This window comes from Ictidomys tridecemlineatus, chromosome 1 (genome assembly GCF_052094955.1).
Source record: "Ictidomys tridecemlineatus isolate mIctTri1 chromosome 1, mIctTri1.hap1, whole genome shotgun sequence".
Taxonomy (NCBI): domain Eukaryota; kingdom Metazoa; phylum Chordata; class Mammalia; order Rodentia; family Sciuridae; genus Ictidomys; species Ictidomys tridecemlineatus.
The window spans coordinates 180,082,342-180,099,378 of NC_135477.1; the positions used below are offsets into that span (position 1 = coordinate 180,082,342).

A 17,037-nucleotide genomic window follows, 5' to 3' on the forward strand; every position below is an offset into this window, starting at 1 on the left:
GATGCCAGAAAGATGAAGACCAAAGCGCTGAGAGGTGGCTCCGAAGCCCTTTCCCTTCAGCAACCAAGAAACAGCACCTTCCCCATCTTCCACCACCCCTGTGCGTTGTTGGGGGCGGGGTCCTTTTGACAGGCCTGGTCCCAGCAGCAGGAGCCCAGGCCTGCATTGCTGCCAAGCCTGTGCCAAAACAGCTTGGCCCAGGGATCAGGGGAGAGGAAGAGCAGGAGCAGCCAGGAGGCAGCTCCACGGTCTGCCCTACGCTGAGCTTTGAGGACCCAGGGAAGGGGGCAGCACCAGGAGCCCAGAGAGAACTACTGCTAAGGGGACAGCAGGGTTCTCCCCTCTCCCTGGGCCCTGCCAGGAGCCTCCCGTGACCTGTGAACCCTGGGGGTCCCAAGGGAGAAGATGAGCCCAAGCCAGATTCAGGCTGGGAGAGAAGGACCCCACATCCAGGAGTTTCCTCAGGTCTGGAACCTTGACCTCTGCATCATTGGCAAAGCCATGACATTTTAGGATAAACGTCCCAGACTCAGGTGCAGGGGCTTCAAGTCCCTGTCCTAGCCCTCACCAAGTATGGATCAGGCAAGTCAGGGTTCTTCTGAGCATTAGTTTCCTTATCTTTAAAATGGGAGTAAGACTTGAGCCTACCCACAGGGTAGGTGAAACAAGGTCAGGTTTAGAAAGCACTGGTAAACACGCATTCACACCTCCGTTGTGGCTCCTGCACCCCTGCAGAGAGCCAGCTGGGCTGTGCCCTCTCCCTCTGCCGCCCTCTGAACCTGCAGACCTCGCCTGGCCACCTCTGCCCCAAGCCAAAGTGAGTGCCATTCTCAGGGTCCAAGAAACAGCATTTGAAAAATGAAGGCTCGGCGCTGCTCATGGATTTTCTATTTAAACGTACTGATCCCTAATTATAATCTCAGCAAGAAGGAAAGGGCTGGGGACCAGCAGGGGTTGTCAAAGAGCAATTACTTGGCAATTTTCTTTTTTTTTTCCAGTGGAAGCAAAGGGGGGTGGAGTAGCAGAGACGGAGATGCAGGAGCTGGAATTCTCTCCTCCCCTTTTATTGGGCTTCATGCTGTCTGCAGGGCTGGGCAGCTGCAGTGGAGCAGACTCAACACTGTCCCCGGAGGACAGTAGGGGAGGTGCCCAGGGCTAGAGGAGGAGTGCGGACTTGTTTGTGCTAAGTGTCTTTGGCATTTTCTTCCTTCTTGAAAAACCAAATCAGAACCTGCTTACCCCTCCATTTCTGTTTAGCAGATCACCAGAGAGTTTAGAAAGCACTGGTCGCTAACTTAGGAGGTCTTTTTTTTTTTTTTTTTAATTTCCAAAAACAAGAGGGAGAGACCCTTGCATCAGAATTACCCAGGGGGCTTGTTCAAGGTCCAGGTCCCCATCATCCATATGCAGCGTGGAGGGGCCACAGGACCTGGTGTTGAGGGACAGAGACATGTGCTGCACAATCTCACCTAATGTGGACCCTCCAAAACCTGATCTCAAACTCAGTGGAGAGCAGAACGCTGGGTCCTGCAGCTTCGAACAGAGGAGAGAGTAGTCTGTGGTGCAGAGTTAGCAAGGAGGGAAAGTGCAGGCGTTCCTTTGCACATTATGAGGATGAGCGTGACCAATAATGCAGCGTCAATTTCAAAAGAGCTGGAGGGGGGGGGTGGAAGTTCTCATCATAAAGTAATGGCCAATGCTGAAGTTGATTGCTGGGCTCCTGGCCCTGATTCGATCATTGCACATACATGTATGGAAAAGCACATTGTACCCCCCAAATGCATCATGACATGTTGACCATAAATACAAACAAAGATGTAGGTCCCAAAGTTTCACTGCAGACCTATAGAAACAGCATCTGTCCCAGTTGGGGGCTGGGGCAGGTAGGGCTTTGGCTTCTGCTTTTGAACAATTGTCTGATGCTACCAGTGTATTCTGAAGGCTGAGAGCCTGGATGTGGGTGCAGCCTCCTGGAGCCATCTTGTCTGCTCAGGGCAGCATGGTAGTCACATAGTCTTTGGGTGACTTGGCTTGATGTCCCTTGGGTGGTCAAAAGTGTTGGGAGTGTCAGGTGCAGATGAGGATGCAGGAGATTTGCTTTGTCCTCTGCATGAAATGACCCAAAGCAATGCATTGTCATTTGCAGAATATCACAGCCAGAGGACTCCAAGCAGCCAATTTCTGAGCATAGGAGCAAAATCATGAAGTCCAACTGCTTGGGCTTAAAACTCCAGTTCTATCAGTACCACCATCCAGATAAACACAGACACACCACTGAACCCCTCTGTGCCTCCGTTTTCCTAGCTATAAACAGAGAAGGATAACAAGAGAACTGGCCTCCTCAAAACACCGCCTGAGGTCCTAGTGTGCACTTGCGTGCACGCACACTCACGTGTGTAACTGCTGAGCAGATGCTAGACACCCAGTGGCAGCCTTACTCTTCCTGAAGCACAAAGCAGAGGGCCTGAGCTGGGTTTTCTTATATAATCCTCACTGCCACCCTGATTAGAATGCTTTTGTCCCATTTTACAGAGAAGAGAAATGAGACTCAGACAAAGCAACTAAGGTTCAAGGTTAAATAGGCAGCGGGGATTGGAGTCATTGGCTTTTCATGAAATATTTAATGCTCTCTGTGTGCCAGGCTCTATTCTAGGCATTGGGGCTTTTGTGGTACACAAGGTAGACAAGGTTCTTGGACTCGTGGCAATCACATCTAGATTGGAGAGATCTGGAACAAAATTGTCTGAATCCAGAGCCTGTGAGTCTAACCACTGTGCATCCGGCTGGTGATGGCTTCTCATCACTGATGAGCTCATACCTGGGGAGAACAAGCCCATCACAGGGGCAGGTATCTGAAAGAATATGGGATGTCTAGGACTCAGTCCTGGCTCTCCAGAGAGGGGGACATTTCCTATGGTGCCCAATTGAGTGTCCTACACTTCTCCCCTCTCTCGTCCCTGGATCTGGATCCCTGGTCTCTTTACTATACTGGTCAGAAGAATTCTGAATCCAGGCCCTCAGATCCTCGTCTTCTCTAGGGCAGAAGGAAGACTTCATCTGGCCAGGTGGGCTGATGGTGGGAGTGAGAGTGTGGGCTCCCCCTAGTGGTAAAGTGCAGCATTGCAGAAAACTCCTCTGCTGGGGCGCAGAGCTACCCTGATGGAGAATTTGTCCCCATCAAGAAGGTGGTGGGATGGTGCAAATCCTGGTCAAAAAGCAACTGCTCTGTGTTCCCCAGCTGACCTGTCTTGGAATGCTCACTGTTCTGAGGACCTTGGCTCTGAACCTTAAATTCCTCCATCTGTGATTCCTGAGGTCTGGCCCCTCAGAGCCCTCAGACTTCCCACCCTCTCCAGCCACCCTCTCTGCCACACCAAGCACACACTGCTCCACTTACTGGGGCTGCTGGGGGCTGGCCTGTCCCCTGCTCAACGCCCACACCCTGGCTGGGGTCACAGCAGGAATATGGGTCCCGAGCCCCATTCCCAGGCTCAGCTTCACCTCTGGAAGCCACCCATAGTATTTTTGGAGCCACTTAGCATCCTAACGATTTGCAAGCCTGCAACCAGATGCCTGGGCTCTGCTGAGTCAGCAAATGTTGCAAGAGCTGCGGGCACAGACCCCGACCGGTGTCACTTTGAGGGAGTCTCGTGACCTCTTAGGGGTGCAGTCTCCTTGTCTACAATCTGAGACTCAAAATCCTGGGGTCAAAAGGGACAAGATGTGAGAAAGTAGTTTGGAAAGTCTAGTGTGCAAGCTGATGTGAGTATTTTGTTATTTTTGAAAGCCAGAAGTCAGTAAAGATGTTGCCAGAATGACTTCCCACCAGGGGGTAGGCCCCTTCCTTTCTCCATCTCTCTGCTACTGTGTAGGTGTGTATGTGTGTGTGTTGGGGAAAGTGGTGGTATGGTAGATAGGGTGGGGTTTTCCCAGTCACCTGGAGCCCTGAGCACCTCCTTCTACTGAATTAAGCCAGTTTAGGGACCTATGTGGCTTCTTTAGTATACCAGCCTGTTCTATATCAATTCCATCTGAATTTGTGATTCAATATCTTCCCTATATTTTCACTTAGGGAAAAAATAAATAAAACCCACCTGACAAGTCCCTCACATGTAGCCCACTCTTTGGGGTCTTACTCCACAGCCACATGAATGACTTAAAGGAGGTCATCACACATGCCCTTCCTCAAAGTCCTCTTGCTGTTCCTAGTGACCAAGCCACCTCCCTCTGCTCCCTCCCGAGCCTACAAGCCTCCGTATCTCTCCTCTACTCCAGACCTTGCCTGTTTCCACAACACGAAGTTTAGATGTTTCCCACAACCGCTGTTCATCAAGGTGACATTCAGGACCTGTGCCTCAACAAAGATGTCCCCTCCCCAAGAGGAAATCAAGGGTTACCCCCCACACACACATACACACACACACATTTTTATCTTTTTCTGGACCGTTCTGTTCATGGCAAGAAGGAGACAGTGGAAAGGATTGACGCCTCCACAGCCAGCCACCAGGGGGCGCAGCAGGACGGCTCCAAGGCCCTCCTGGTTGAGCCTTGTGATCATTCTGGAAAGGTCTTTGCTCCAGAGTTGGAAGGCATGAGTCAAACTCAAGCATCTTTCCATCTATTGGCAGGGTCTCAACACAGGTGGTCCTGCGATGGGTTCACTGTCACTTTGGGATGCAAGACTCAAGCTGAACCAACCCTGGCTGACACCACAGAAGCAAGAGGAGCCTGGAAAATTCCCCAGGGGTCATCCTGTCCAGTCCTCTGTCCTCCTGCTCTGGAAGATCAGAGCCCAAGGACATCCAGCTTTCGGGCTCCTGGCAGGGATAAAGATGGGAGGATCTTAGGGGGACAGCTCATGGGCTATTATTCAAGACTCCGGATAATTCTATGTGGGCTCAGAACACCCTGAGGGGACCAGCCGCGGGTCTTGGGTCCTTCCTCTGTCCAGAAGGCTCATGATCAATGTCAGGACAACAGTGGCAACATCAGGGGCAGCTAACTTTACCAGAGCCCTTGCCCTGTGCTTCCTTACCCGCCCACTGACCACAACAGGCCATTATTACCCTAATTTGAGAGATGGGGAAACTGAGGCTTGCAAGGGCCAAGAAGCCACAAAGCTGCAAGGTGTAGAAACAGCTCTCAACTACCAAACGCCACCTCTCAATCCATCTGCCTGCCCCTCGACCCTTCTGCGACAAAGTAGAAATCAGACGCACGTACTCATCCGTTTACCCCACACCTGCTCAGAGCTAACCTGTGAGCTATTTTTTCCAGCCATATTGCCCACAAGGAAACAGGCTGACCCAGACAAAAGGGCCTGTCCGCCTTGCTCAGGGGAACGTGAAGATGCTGTGGAAGTGAAGGACACCGTGGGGCAAGCAGAGGTACCCTGGGGCAGGAGGGGTCTGGAGAGGGAGCCAGAGATGCCTCAGATGAGCAAGCTCAAGGCCAGATGCAGAAACCGGCATAAGGTCCCCCAAGCCTTGGCCTCACTTCGGGTGTGCCTGTCACCTCTTGCCCATCCTGGGACACGCCAGCTTGGCCCTGGGCTTGAGTTCTGCTAGTAGTTGAGTTGGTTTCACCAGCTGAGGGACTGGGTTCAATGACAAGGGGGAGGTGGTGCCTGGGGTCCGTAGTGAGCCCTACCCCACAGTATGGGAGACAACTCCCACTCGGCCCCCCACCCTGCCAACCAGGTATGTGTCCACCCTGCTGTTCAGATGCATAGGGCCCTGCTGGCCCCTCTAGACATTCCACCTATCAAAATGAGGGTGTCTATTTAAATGGACTATTCCTTAACTGATAAGGACTTCCTCCCCGAGTTCCCTCCATTATTTGTGAGTTTCTAGAGTGATTGTTCTGACAGAGATGTACAGCTGCCTGAGGTTTGACCTTGGTTATGTGACCATGGCCAAGAAGGTGGCCTTGAAGATGGAGGGGGACAGCCAGTCTGGCCTGGCTGTGAATGTGGGGCTCAGCCTCATAGTCTCCATGAATGGATCTCTGGGGACAGACCAGAATATTCTGGAAGGACCCACAGAAGCAAAAGCAAAAATAATAATTGCCCCTTTAGAATTTCTGACATCACAAAGGATTCAATCATTTGTGATAATATATATAGAAAAACGTAAAATGCAAGTGGCCAAAGATCTGAACGGAGTGTGGAAGGTGTGTGAACACAGGAGCCGTCCACTCTCCTGACTGCTGCTCCATCCAGGGCTGTGTCTGCTCTGTTCCCATGGGGTGAGTCAGAACATTTTCCATTTTAACACTCCAAGTCCTGTGTCCCTGGGCACCCCTCAGTCCTTGGGAAACCAGAACGGTTGATCACCCCTCTTATTTAATGCCTGCATTGATTCTGATAGGAAGTGTTGTCTCCAATTTAAAGATAAGAAATTAAAAGCTTAGAGAGTTGGAATAATTGGGCTACATGCACATACATAATGAGGATTACAGTAAATCTTCATCTGTTTTCTGTTGCTGTAACACAATACCGGGAACTTGAAAATTTATAAAGAACAGAAGTTTATTTGACTCATAATTCTGGAGAAGTCCAAGAGCATGACGCCTGCATCCTACTATGGTGGAAGCAGCACATGGTAAGACAGAGCCTCTCTTGCTCTTCTAATAAAGCCTCTGATGCCATCTTGGGCCCTACCCTCAGGACCTCATCCAATCCTAATCACTTCTAAAAGGCCTCACCTCCAAATTCCACGAACAAGTGAATTTGGGGATTAAGTTTCCCACACAGGACCTGTTGGAGGACACATTCAAACCTGAGCTGGGCAGCACTTTGAATTCCAGTCTCATGGTCTCTCCCAAACCCTCATTACACAGAGTTGCTTTCACCCAAGCAAGATCCCAGAGAGACTCCAATTTCAAGCACCGTTGAGTGAACCTGTTAAAAGGGCTTAGCTGCTAGAACCCCTGACACTCAAGCTGAGGGTGGCGAGGGGTCAGGGACTGCGGGGTAGCTTGTGCCTGAGTTTTACTGGGTAGTCAGCCTTCTAAATCTGCACCTTCCAAATTTGCAGTTTCCACATCTATGAATTTAATCATGTATCAAAGAGAAATCTGTTTTACGTATCTGAACAGAACACTACGGACTTTTTCTTGTCATTATCCTCTAAGTGACAGTATTAAACAGCTGTTTACGTAGCCTTCACATTGTGTAATCCAGAGATGATTCAGGGTATACAGGGGCCTTATGCTAACACTAAACCGTCTCACAAAAGGGATCTGAACATCCATGGATTTGGCTATCTGTGGAAATCCCCAAACCCTGCAGAACTGGCGGACAAGTACCGCCCTGGGCCACCACCTCCCACCAAAACCACCATCTCTGTTGCTCCCGGGAGAAGGGGTCCAGCCAGCCAGGCCGGGACAGTTCTGCTGCACTCCACGTAGCCCCTCCAGGAGCGGTGACCTAGTCCAGAGCTGAGGCTTTAGAGTTCTGAGGCTTCTAGAACACACTTGTGGCAAAGCGAAGTGGAGGGAGGGTCAAGGCAGGCCTGAGCACCCCTGAGGACAGAGGAGAAGCCTGTGGGCAGCAGGGAGAGACTTCCTTGGGTGGGGGGCCCGTGAGTTCCCTGTGCTCAGGTTCCCTAGGCCAAGAGGGAGCCCACACTGCAGCTGGGCAGAGGTCGCTTATTCCCATACAGTGATCCTTATGGCCCACAGTGCCCCCTGGAGGTAGGTTGTGGTATTGATCTCATTTTAGAGATGGGGCATCTGAACAGGAGGACATTACTGGAAACAAATGTCAGGCACAGGCTCTCTGAAGGGATATCGATTTCAATAGGATGGGGGAAAAAAAGATCAGAATTTAACATGACTAACAGGTAAGGACTGAACTTCATTTCATTTGATAAGAAAAAGACTTCTCTTTGGCAGAGGGAAGATTGCTCCTGGTGCCCCACTTTGTGGACCACTTTTCCAGGAACTACCTGGACAACCCAGGATGATCTCATCCCAAAATGCTTCACTGAGTTATATCTGCAAATACCACCCCCCAATAAGAATTTCACAATTCCAGGATGTGAACACACTTCTGGGCCAGGGGACACCATTCGATCTTCTGCATGGACCATGGACCACACTTTGAGCAGCCCTGTGAGTGTGCTCAGAGCTGGTAAGAAGTGGATTTGCCAGAGAGACCATAAGGAGGATAGCAGGAGCTATCGATAGGCTGGCTGATGGGAGAGGGTGAGAGGGGACTGTTCCACCCTGGGTTCTCCTGCAGGCTGGATGTGACTGAGCTAGAGAACACGGGAGAAGGCAGCTGAGCCATTTGGAGCAAGCAGAGTCCTGAGTGGCTGAGACATAGGGAAAGACTATTTGATAGGAAAGTCGGAGAAAAGTAACATAGAGAGTGCATCTGCCCCTAGGAGTGGAGACCCAGCCCCTATCATGCTCTGTGGTGCTGTGTCCTGCATCAGTATCTCTAGAGAGCAGAGGAGAAACTAATCTGTCTCGTAGGACTTTCTGTGGGTCACAGTGGGAACAGCCAGCACCCACATGGGTGGCCCTTGGTGTCCCATTTAAACCCGTTCTTCTCCATCCATGGTTACATTTCAGGATTCCCATGGGGAGTCCAGGACCGAGTAAGCTCTTAGCATGGGGTGCACATGGGGGCAGGCGATACCACTGAGCAGGACGTCAGTGATCAATGCTGGCGTTCTCTAAAGACCCTGGGCAGTTAGGGCACTAGGAAGAGAAAGGTAGCTTCAGAGCCTCCTTGCTCTCTGCCATCTTGGCACCGGCAGCCCCTACAGCTGCACTTGTCTTTCTTGCCAGTTCTGTGGGAAAACCGTGGCTCCCCCACCCCGCCTGGCTGGGCCCTGCAGACTTGTGGGTGGCTGAGCCATTGCGCTTGGAGATCCCACCACCAGGTGCCCTGCTCTGGGCGCAGTGAGCCTTGGAACCCCAGCAAGCAGTGCTGATGGATGGCCCCTGGCTCCTCACGCATCATTTTCTCACAATTATAACAGGGAGAAGATGCAAACTCCCCCCGAGGATGCGGAGCTGGCGCGCCCAAGAGCAAGGCGGATTCCTCTCTGAGGCCCACATTCAAGCAGAACTGATTTTTTCTGAGACTTAGAGGAAAAATAAAATCTGATTTAATTCTTAGGAAATGGGCTTTTCTACCCACCTGTGTAAGCCTGTATTTAAATGCTAATCTTTGGGGCAGGCTGGGATGCAACATTTATTTTCTTCCTTAGCAGCAACAGAAATCATTTATTTATAAGAATTACAGTTCCTACCTGGTCTCCTGAGCTCCTCGCCTCCATTTTTATCTGCTAGTTGGACATTTCTCTCCCCAAGACATGAAATCTATAACCATCTCCTCCCCAGACTTGATCTTCTTTTTCCTTCCTTTCCTATTTCTGTTTCTAACACTGCTGGTAGGTTTTGCCAGGCACCCCTCAGCTCTCCTCCCACCAGTCACTAGTCCTGCTGATTCAACCTCTTCCCCAGAGATCAATCGCTTAATCTGCGGGACCCTCTACCTTCTCCTCTGTAGAACATTCCTGACAGCCTCTAGTCCCACAGCAACAAATCTGGGTGATACTTTTATAATGATCACGATGCCTATGGAATCTGCCCTTTTCTACTTCATGGTGGCTGTCTCAGGAACTGACAGGGGATCTGGACATCCCTGACTGCCGATTCGAAAGAACAGACTGGTCAAGGGTTCTGTGATTTGCACCCCAGCATTTTTGCTCTCCCCTTTATGAATTCCGTGGTTTACAGCCTCAGCGCTCCTGCGCCCCATTCACCCTCTAGAGAGCAGTTTCCACGAAGGAAGGACTTCTGTCTTCTCCACCAGCGGCCCCCACACCTGGCACACAGTAGGTGTTGAGTAAATATCTGTTAATGAGTAGATGTGACTTTAGTCGGCAGCTGGTCTGGGCTGAGGATGACACCACTGACCTCCGAGTCAAGGGCTCCCTTCTCTCTGCTCCGGAATGTGGAGGCTGGGACTGAAAACCACATGTCTGCTTTGCCAGCAGCCCGGCGGCCAGCTCTGTTGACAGGGAGAGGGAGGTGCTGCAGGAGGACGGGTGCTTCCTGCCCCTGCCCATCGCAGCCATGCCTCCTTACCCCCCACCTCAGTGGGCTCCAGCGAGAGCTCTCGGTCCCAGTACCTTTCATGATTGTCATTACTGTGTCAACCTCATCCCACCTCGGGGACACTGGTGCACCCCACCTGGAGGTCAGGGTCTCGGCCTCACAGGGTGCCTCTGCCCGGGTTCTAGGTGCAGGGGATCCCAGCCTCTGTCCTTTGTCCCTCCGGTGGCCCCAGCTCCAGAGGTGACAGCTGCTTTGTGTAGCCCCTCCCTCCACGAGTCCTCTGGGTTCCTTTCAGCCATCTGAGGTCTGCGATGCTGCCCAGCCTGGCTCTGTATGAAACTCCCTGTTAGAACAGCTGATCTGGTCTGTCACCTGGTTGGACAGTGGCTGACCCCTTGTCTAGCCATGTCCCTTTCCACCTCCCCTCTCACCCCTATAACCATGGCCATAAGGGTAAATATGTCCATTATTTCTCCACAATGAGTTTGTGATTGTAATGGACAGCTGATTCTAACATCCAAGCAAACTGTGTCACCCTAAAGCTGCCAGTTCCTTTAATTCTGAATCCTGGTGAGGTATCAAATAAATTTCTATGAATTTTAGACTCCAATGTCAAAGGGTCTTGGATTCAAATTCTGCCTAAGCTGTGTGGCCATCAAGAAGTTACTTTCTCTCTCTGCTGTCCATTACAATCATAAACTCATTGTGGAGAAATAATGGAGACATTTACCCTGAAAAAAAAATCCACAGAAGGGTAATTTAACAAAGGCTGCCTGGCAGGGCTCTCACCAAGACCCAGTACGCAGAAGGTGGGAATCACCTGCCTTCCACCTGGCTCTGCGGCAACTTGCCGTCCTTCTCCAGGAATGTTCATGGCCCATTGAACACCATGCCTTACTGGGGGGGGGGGGAGGGGTCGTGCTGTGTGATCTTTGGATTACAGCCAATCTTGTCTGGGCCTGACTCATTCATCTAAGACCAAGAGTTCAAACATACATGGCCTTGTAGAGATCAGAGGAGAAACCAAAATGCAGAGTTTGAGTTGCTGCCAGGAGAGATCAAAGGGCAGGCTGGCTCTGTGCGTCCCATCCCTCGTGAAGTTCACCTACACACCCTCTGTTCCCACTCCCTTTCCCTACACTGGTTGTTTCCACCTCTGGGTTCTCTTCCGCCCTCTACAGTTTCTGCATCCTCCCTCCCCTTTCCTCTTCCGGGAACCTGGGATGCTCCATGATAGGGCACCCGTTTCTGTGAAGACAGATACCGCATCAAGCCCCTCCGGGCCCGGCTCCACCTTCTCCCAGGGCCAGGCCATCAGCAGGAGCTCAAGAATCCAGATGGCTGGGGGTGCCTCTTGTCCTGCGGTGTGGGTGAAACAAGAGTTAGTTATTATGGGGACAGAAGCAGCTGGGGCAGTAATGGCAAGGTCAGTAGAAGCAGCAGCAGTGACCTTTACCTTTCACATGACATACCAGCCTCTGCCCTGGACCGTGCCAGACACTGTGATGACATTAACTCCTTCAGACGTCCCCAAGCCCAAGAGGGAGAGGCTATGGCGATGGTGAATCTTGGACATCCACCTGACTGGACCGGGAAATAACCACGAAATTAGAAGCTCACTTCTGAGTGTGTTTGTGAGGGCAGTTCCAGAGATGATTGGCATGTGGGTCAGCCAACCAGGGGGAAGGCCTGCCCTAAATGTGGGTGGCACCATCCAATAGGCTGGGGCAGCAGAATGAAGAGAGCAGGGAGACATTCAGGCATGGGTGCAATCTCGATCCTTGAGCGGCTCAATTCGGCTGGAGCAGGTGCGCCTTTGCCGCCGCCTCGCCCAGAGGAGGTCAGACTCCAGCCTCTTCTGCCCTTGAACTCCCACCAGCTGATCAGGCTCAGGGAGCCGCACAGGGACCCTCCTAGCTCGGTGACTAAGGCAGGGTTTCCGCCCCAGGGCAACAGGCACAGTGGGGTGTCTTCTGCCTGAGCTGCTGGGTACACCTACCTGGCAAAGCTGGGGGGCTTTGGGGCTCGGCTCTGTGCTTCCCGGAGCTAAAATGGGCTGGGGACATCCTGAGGGACGGTGGCTTCGAGACAGGCTTCCTTGAGACTCCCCGGAGGACAGCGAAGACATGGTGCCTGGGTCTGGCTTGTCTGACACTTGTCCACGGGGGTCTCTGCTCTGCAGTTCTTGAGCAATCCATTCCTCTTGAGCCCACAAGCAGGTCACCTGAAGAGAAGGTGATGGAAAAGAGAAAGACTGTCCCAGGGCAGGCTCAGGTCAGAGGAAGGCGGATTTCCTGACCACCTTCGGTGCAGCCACACTGCGTTCACAGATGGCGCCCTTGGTCATTACAGGGCCTTCTGACTCACCGAAGAAAGCAAAATGGGGCTGGTGTGGGGGCTGAGATGTCCCCTGTGGTCCCTTCCCACCCACACAGTCCTGGTCCTGAATAACAGCCAAGCCATTATGGATCCTCATCTGTAGAATGCCTTGCAGGTCGGCTGTTAAGGGTGTTGCATTGTAGTCAAATCTCAACGCAGGGTGTGAGGGGGTGTCCCTTTTCTAAGCAACACTGTCTCCATCCAGACAAGCCTGGTGGCATCCTCTGCTGTCCTGCAGGGGTAGAGCAGACTCAGGCCTGCTCTGCAGGGGTGGAACCTGGAACTGAGCGGTTGGCTTTGAGTGGGGCACCTGCAGCGAGGAGGAGGGAGTCGGTGACACTGGCCATTCCCACACAGGGAGGAGGCCACACCTGCTGCTTATGTGGAGGCTGTGGGTGGGGCAGAGCAGGCTCTCTCCTCTATGTGCACAGGACAGCCCCCCAGGGACTCCCCACTCAGCCAGTTTCCCAATGCAAACCAGGATGCCCAGGGCTGCCTGCAAACTTTCTACTGAGAGCAGATCCAGCCGCGGCTTCATCTCTGTGGGGAGTTCTCCCAGGTCCTGATGGAGGCACAGGGAATTGATCTATTAGATTAACCAGGAAGGAAGGAGCAGGAGAGCGAGCGAGGGAGGTGGTGGGGCTGAGCTTTTGCTGCGTGGCTGTCCCCTCCCTCTGACTGGAGTATTAATTGCCACATTACCGCTGCCATGCTCGCTCGGAAGACAGTCAGCAAAGCCTGCGAGGGCTCAGCTCCTCCCTCCCTGCTCTGCTCAATTTCACTCTCCTCCCCGGTTCCGTGAGCGCTGGTGCCGGCAGTGCCGTCCCAGCCCTGCACCCCGAGGTCCTCCCGTGGTGAGGACTTGAGTGGACAGTGGCAGTGGGTGGAGAGAGGAGGAGGGTTCGCCCTGCAGGCTCTCTGGATGCAGAAGCTGGACGTGCTGCAGAGGAGGCTGTACTCTTCCTGGAGCCTGGCTTCTGGGGTGCACCCATCTCTCGGGGTTCACCTAGGCAGCCTCCGAGTTCCAGGGGCACTCGGGGAGGGTACTGTCCCTTCTGGGTGCTGACAGCAGAGCCTGCCTCCCCTCTGCCACCATGAGCGGCTGTTCCAGAAGATGCAAGCTCGGCTTCGTGAAATTTGCCCAGACCATCTTTAAGCTCATCACCGGGACCCTCAGCAAAGGTAGGGAAAGTGGCCTTGACTCTTACTCTGTCCTGATGTTGTCTGATGGGTCACGCTGCCTCGGTGTGGCCAGTGTGGCTGTTGTGGTGTGTCCAGTTCTCGGAGGAGACTGTGGAAAAACGGTGGCTGGGATCTGAGGTTGCTGACAACCTGGGTCCTGGTTCTGTGTAGGCGGGCACCCTGCCAGGGAGCTCAGCCGGTTATAATTGCCTGGAACTTTGGAAATGGAGTTGGTGGTGTGTGGCTGATTGGTTAAGGGCGGGGAGAGGAACAGAACCCTTCCCAGAGCACGGGAAGCGGCTTAGCGTGACTGGAGTTTCAAGAAGTTACCAGGGGAGTGTTGTGTCTTGTTGATAAGAGAGATTTGATGCGGTGGGCTGTGAGCAGATCTGCAGAGCACAGACCCAGGATGGGGCAGCTGGAGGGGATCTGGGGCCTGAGTTCACTGTGTACCTGTGAATCCACATTCTGGGTTGGCTTTGCAGTCATGTGCCAAGAGCTCTTTCTTGGGGTCTAGGGTCCCATGCTTCTGGGACTTTGGTCATCATTCTGTCTGCCTTTTGGGAGCCCTGTGCCTCCCTATCTCCTGCCCATGTCCATGTCTGATTTTCCTGCTTCTCTGAGCACTGGGGTAGCAGGGAGTTTGCAGGCTTAAGTCTCCATGCAGCCCAGGAAGGATGGCTGGGGACCAGAATTAGCACAGTCTGGGCATCATTAGCCCCACAAAGGGCCAACAGCCCTGGTCTCCTTGGCAAAATGGGGGATAACTTCTCAAAGACCCCATTTTATATTCTGTATGAGGGAGGTTTGGCCACTCAGAGACACTCAGGCAAACTTTCTAGAGATAAATTTAAAGGGAGAGCAGCAGAATGATGAGGTCCCATTGACTGAAAATAATGTCTTTAAATATTCATGCCCTCTTTCAGGAAGAACGAGTCCTTTTGGGGGACGAGGCACCGGAAGCAGCAGGCAGAATATTCAGGGAAGGAGGCCCCTAAAACCTTGACTGGGAATTTGAAAAATAGCAATGAGAGAAGATAAAGCTGTGGGTGGCCAGCTCTCCGGACATGGCTCAGGTACCCGGCTGCCCAGTACACCCAGCCTGGGTAAATCCAGTAGCCAGCACAGATGGGGATGGCGAGATTGCGCTTACTTCCTTTCTTAGGCTTTTTGGGGGCTCCTGATCCTTCTTTATTGTCTTTCTGAAATAGGGATTCTTGTCCCTGCAGATACCCACGTGGATTGAACAATGGTGATGGGCAGTGTGTCAGGCTGCCTGGCCTGAATTACTGGAGGCCTGGAGAGGGGTGCACAGGAGGCCAGGGGCCATGGTGGCAGAGGCTCTCACTTCCTGGAGGAGGAGGGAGTGAGGGGGAGAGGAGGTTTCACGGTGCTTCCAGTTCAAGGTTTGCTTCCTGTGCCACAGGTACCAAGACCCAGAATGGGCAGCAACCTCCAGTCCCAGCCTCCCAGAAGTCCACCAAAAAGGGCTTTGGTCTGAGTGGGGAAAGCCGGGTCTCAGCTCTGGCTCTGCCACCTCGGCAAGCCACAGCCTCCCTGACCTCAGTTTTTCCAACTGTACAATGCGTCCGTGACATCCTGTCCACCTCCAAGCACCACTGGGAGGGTCTGAGGAAGTACAGACATGGGATCCGTTCTGGAGTAGTTGCAGATGTGAGGAAGGGGCAGAGGCAGAGAGAGGAGGGTCTCCCATGGCCCCTGCAGGGCTCAGGTCAGAAACTCTTCCGCTTAATGGACTGCAGAGGGGTCTGTCCACCCAGGCAGCATCAGAGTAAGAACATAGTCCAGAATGGACACGACGCGGCACGAAGGGTGAGTGTGAGAAAGCGAGTGGGCAGACGGAGAGAGTGTGTGCACAGGAGTGTGTGTGTGTGTGTGTGTGTGTGTGTGTGTGTGTGTGTGTGTGTGTGTGTAAGAGAGACAGACGGGCAGCTAGACAGCAGAGGTGGCTATCTGAACAAATGAGCATATGAGAAATGAATGACGAGAAGATGTTTTCTTCTGCTCATTCGCCTGTGCTCATTGACTCAGCATGTGTTTATTGAGCACCTCCTGCATGCTCTGCTCATCATGAGACGCAGGACACAGGAATCACAGACAGAAGCCCTCCACCGAGAAGTCCACAGTCCGCAGGGCACAGTCCTAACACATGGGTACCAATTGGGACGCCAACATCGCGGGGAAGGGCTGAGATGCAGGGAAGCTTGGCAGCCAACTTGCACTGTTCCTGGGCAGACTGGGGCCTCCTCCAAATGTAGCATCTAAGCTGAGATGAGGGGTTGGGAGGGGAGGCAGAGCTGAACAGGGGCGAGGGGGTTGAAGCTGGCTGGGAGAGCAACTTTGGTATGTTGGCCTCTGCAGAAAGACCAGCTGCAGAGGGAGGAGGGCTCCCCACCCCCCGCTCATAATCCTAGAAACTGAGATCCACCTGACACACAGGGGCTCCGTGGGGACCAGCACTGGGGACAGAGTAGCTGCCTAGTCTTCCTCTGACCTGCTTCAGTACTGAGTTTCCTGCAGCCGGGGTTCAGGGAGGCAGCTTGCCGGGGCAGCAGGAGAGGGGCATGTCTGTCTGTATCTGTGGCCTTGGCCTCAGCTCTACGGAGAGGACCCGGTGTTTACACAGTCCTGGCTCTGCGCCAGGCATGTGCAGGGCAACTGGTATTCTGCCCAACCCAGGTGTTTGCTAAATATTCATTAAATAAATGATGACCCTAGGATCAGGGCCAGGGCTGGAGCTAAGGAAGGTCTGCGCAGAGTCCAGAAAGAGACTTTCTCCCTCACGGACCTCCCTGGTGGACTTAGATCCGCCCTACGTGGACACAGCATGCTTGCTTAATGGTTTCTGGCTTGAGTCGTGATTTCCTTTATCCATTATTCATTGCACTGAGTTCTAGATGTGCAAGAATCCACCCTCCAGAGCACGAGTTCTCTTTGTCCCTTTCAGGGTGGGAATGCAGAATCTGTTGTCCAGGCACCTCATTCTGGTCCTGGAAACAAACTATTATTTCTCGCCGGCCTTACGTCTACTTGGGGAATAAGAATGACTGGGGACCCCTGTTCCCCATTCTGCCTGTTAGGGCACTTGGTCGAGGGACCTGGTGGCCCAGATTTCTCATCAGTGGCCTGCTGCAGAGATGAATGGCTCGGGTCTTCCTGCACATACGAGGCCTCTCCAACCGGGAGCCTTTCTTTCCTAGCCCTGATGGCCACTGGTGATCCTGCTCCTCTAGGAGATGGTGAGAAAGCTGTCTTTCCCACTAGTGCACAGCCCTGTGAACAGGACCAATTCGCTTCACTCTCACTGTAGCCAGAGCTGAAGTTTAGAGTGGGGCTCAGGGTGGGAGGTCCACTATGGGTCCAAGTGAAAGAAACACT

At 52.8% G+C, this 17,037-nt stretch overlaps 1 protein-coding gene and 1 long non-coding RNA gene across 6 annotated transcripts in view; one reads left to right on the forward strand and one right to left on the reverse strand.

Annotated features, from left to right (window-relative positions):
- Positions 1–9,099: 9,099 nt before the first annotated feature.
- Positions 9,100–11,740, reverse strand: LOC144378325 (uncharacterized). Of its 5 annotated transcripts, none has more exons than XR_013440028.1 (4): positions 11,534–11,740; positions 11,296–11,436; positions 10,214–10,406; positions 9,100–10,030 (listed from the first exon to the last, which is right to left on the reverse strand). It is a non-coding gene; the product is annotated as an uncharacterized LOC144378325 (long non-coding RNA). The 5 variants fall into 5 exon arrangements; XR_013440026.1 differs by having other exon boundaries at positions 10,152–10,406; positions 11,342–11,436; positions 11,534–11,730; XR_013440025.1 differs by having other exon boundaries at positions 11,342–11,436; positions 11,534–11,728.
- Positions 11,741–13,138: 1,398 nt separating this feature from the next.
- Positions 13,139–17,037, forward strand: part of Kcnip1 (potassium voltage-gated channel interacting protein 1) — a 312,467-nt gene continuing 308,568 nt past the window's right edge. Inside the window, exon 1 of the mRNA XM_005334131.4 lies at positions 13,139–13,638. Coding sequence (XP_005334188.1) covers positions 13,551–13,638 — 88 coding nt within the window. The 5' untranslated portion in view covers positions 13,139–13,550. The remainder of the gene's footprint in view (positions 13,639–17,037) is intronic.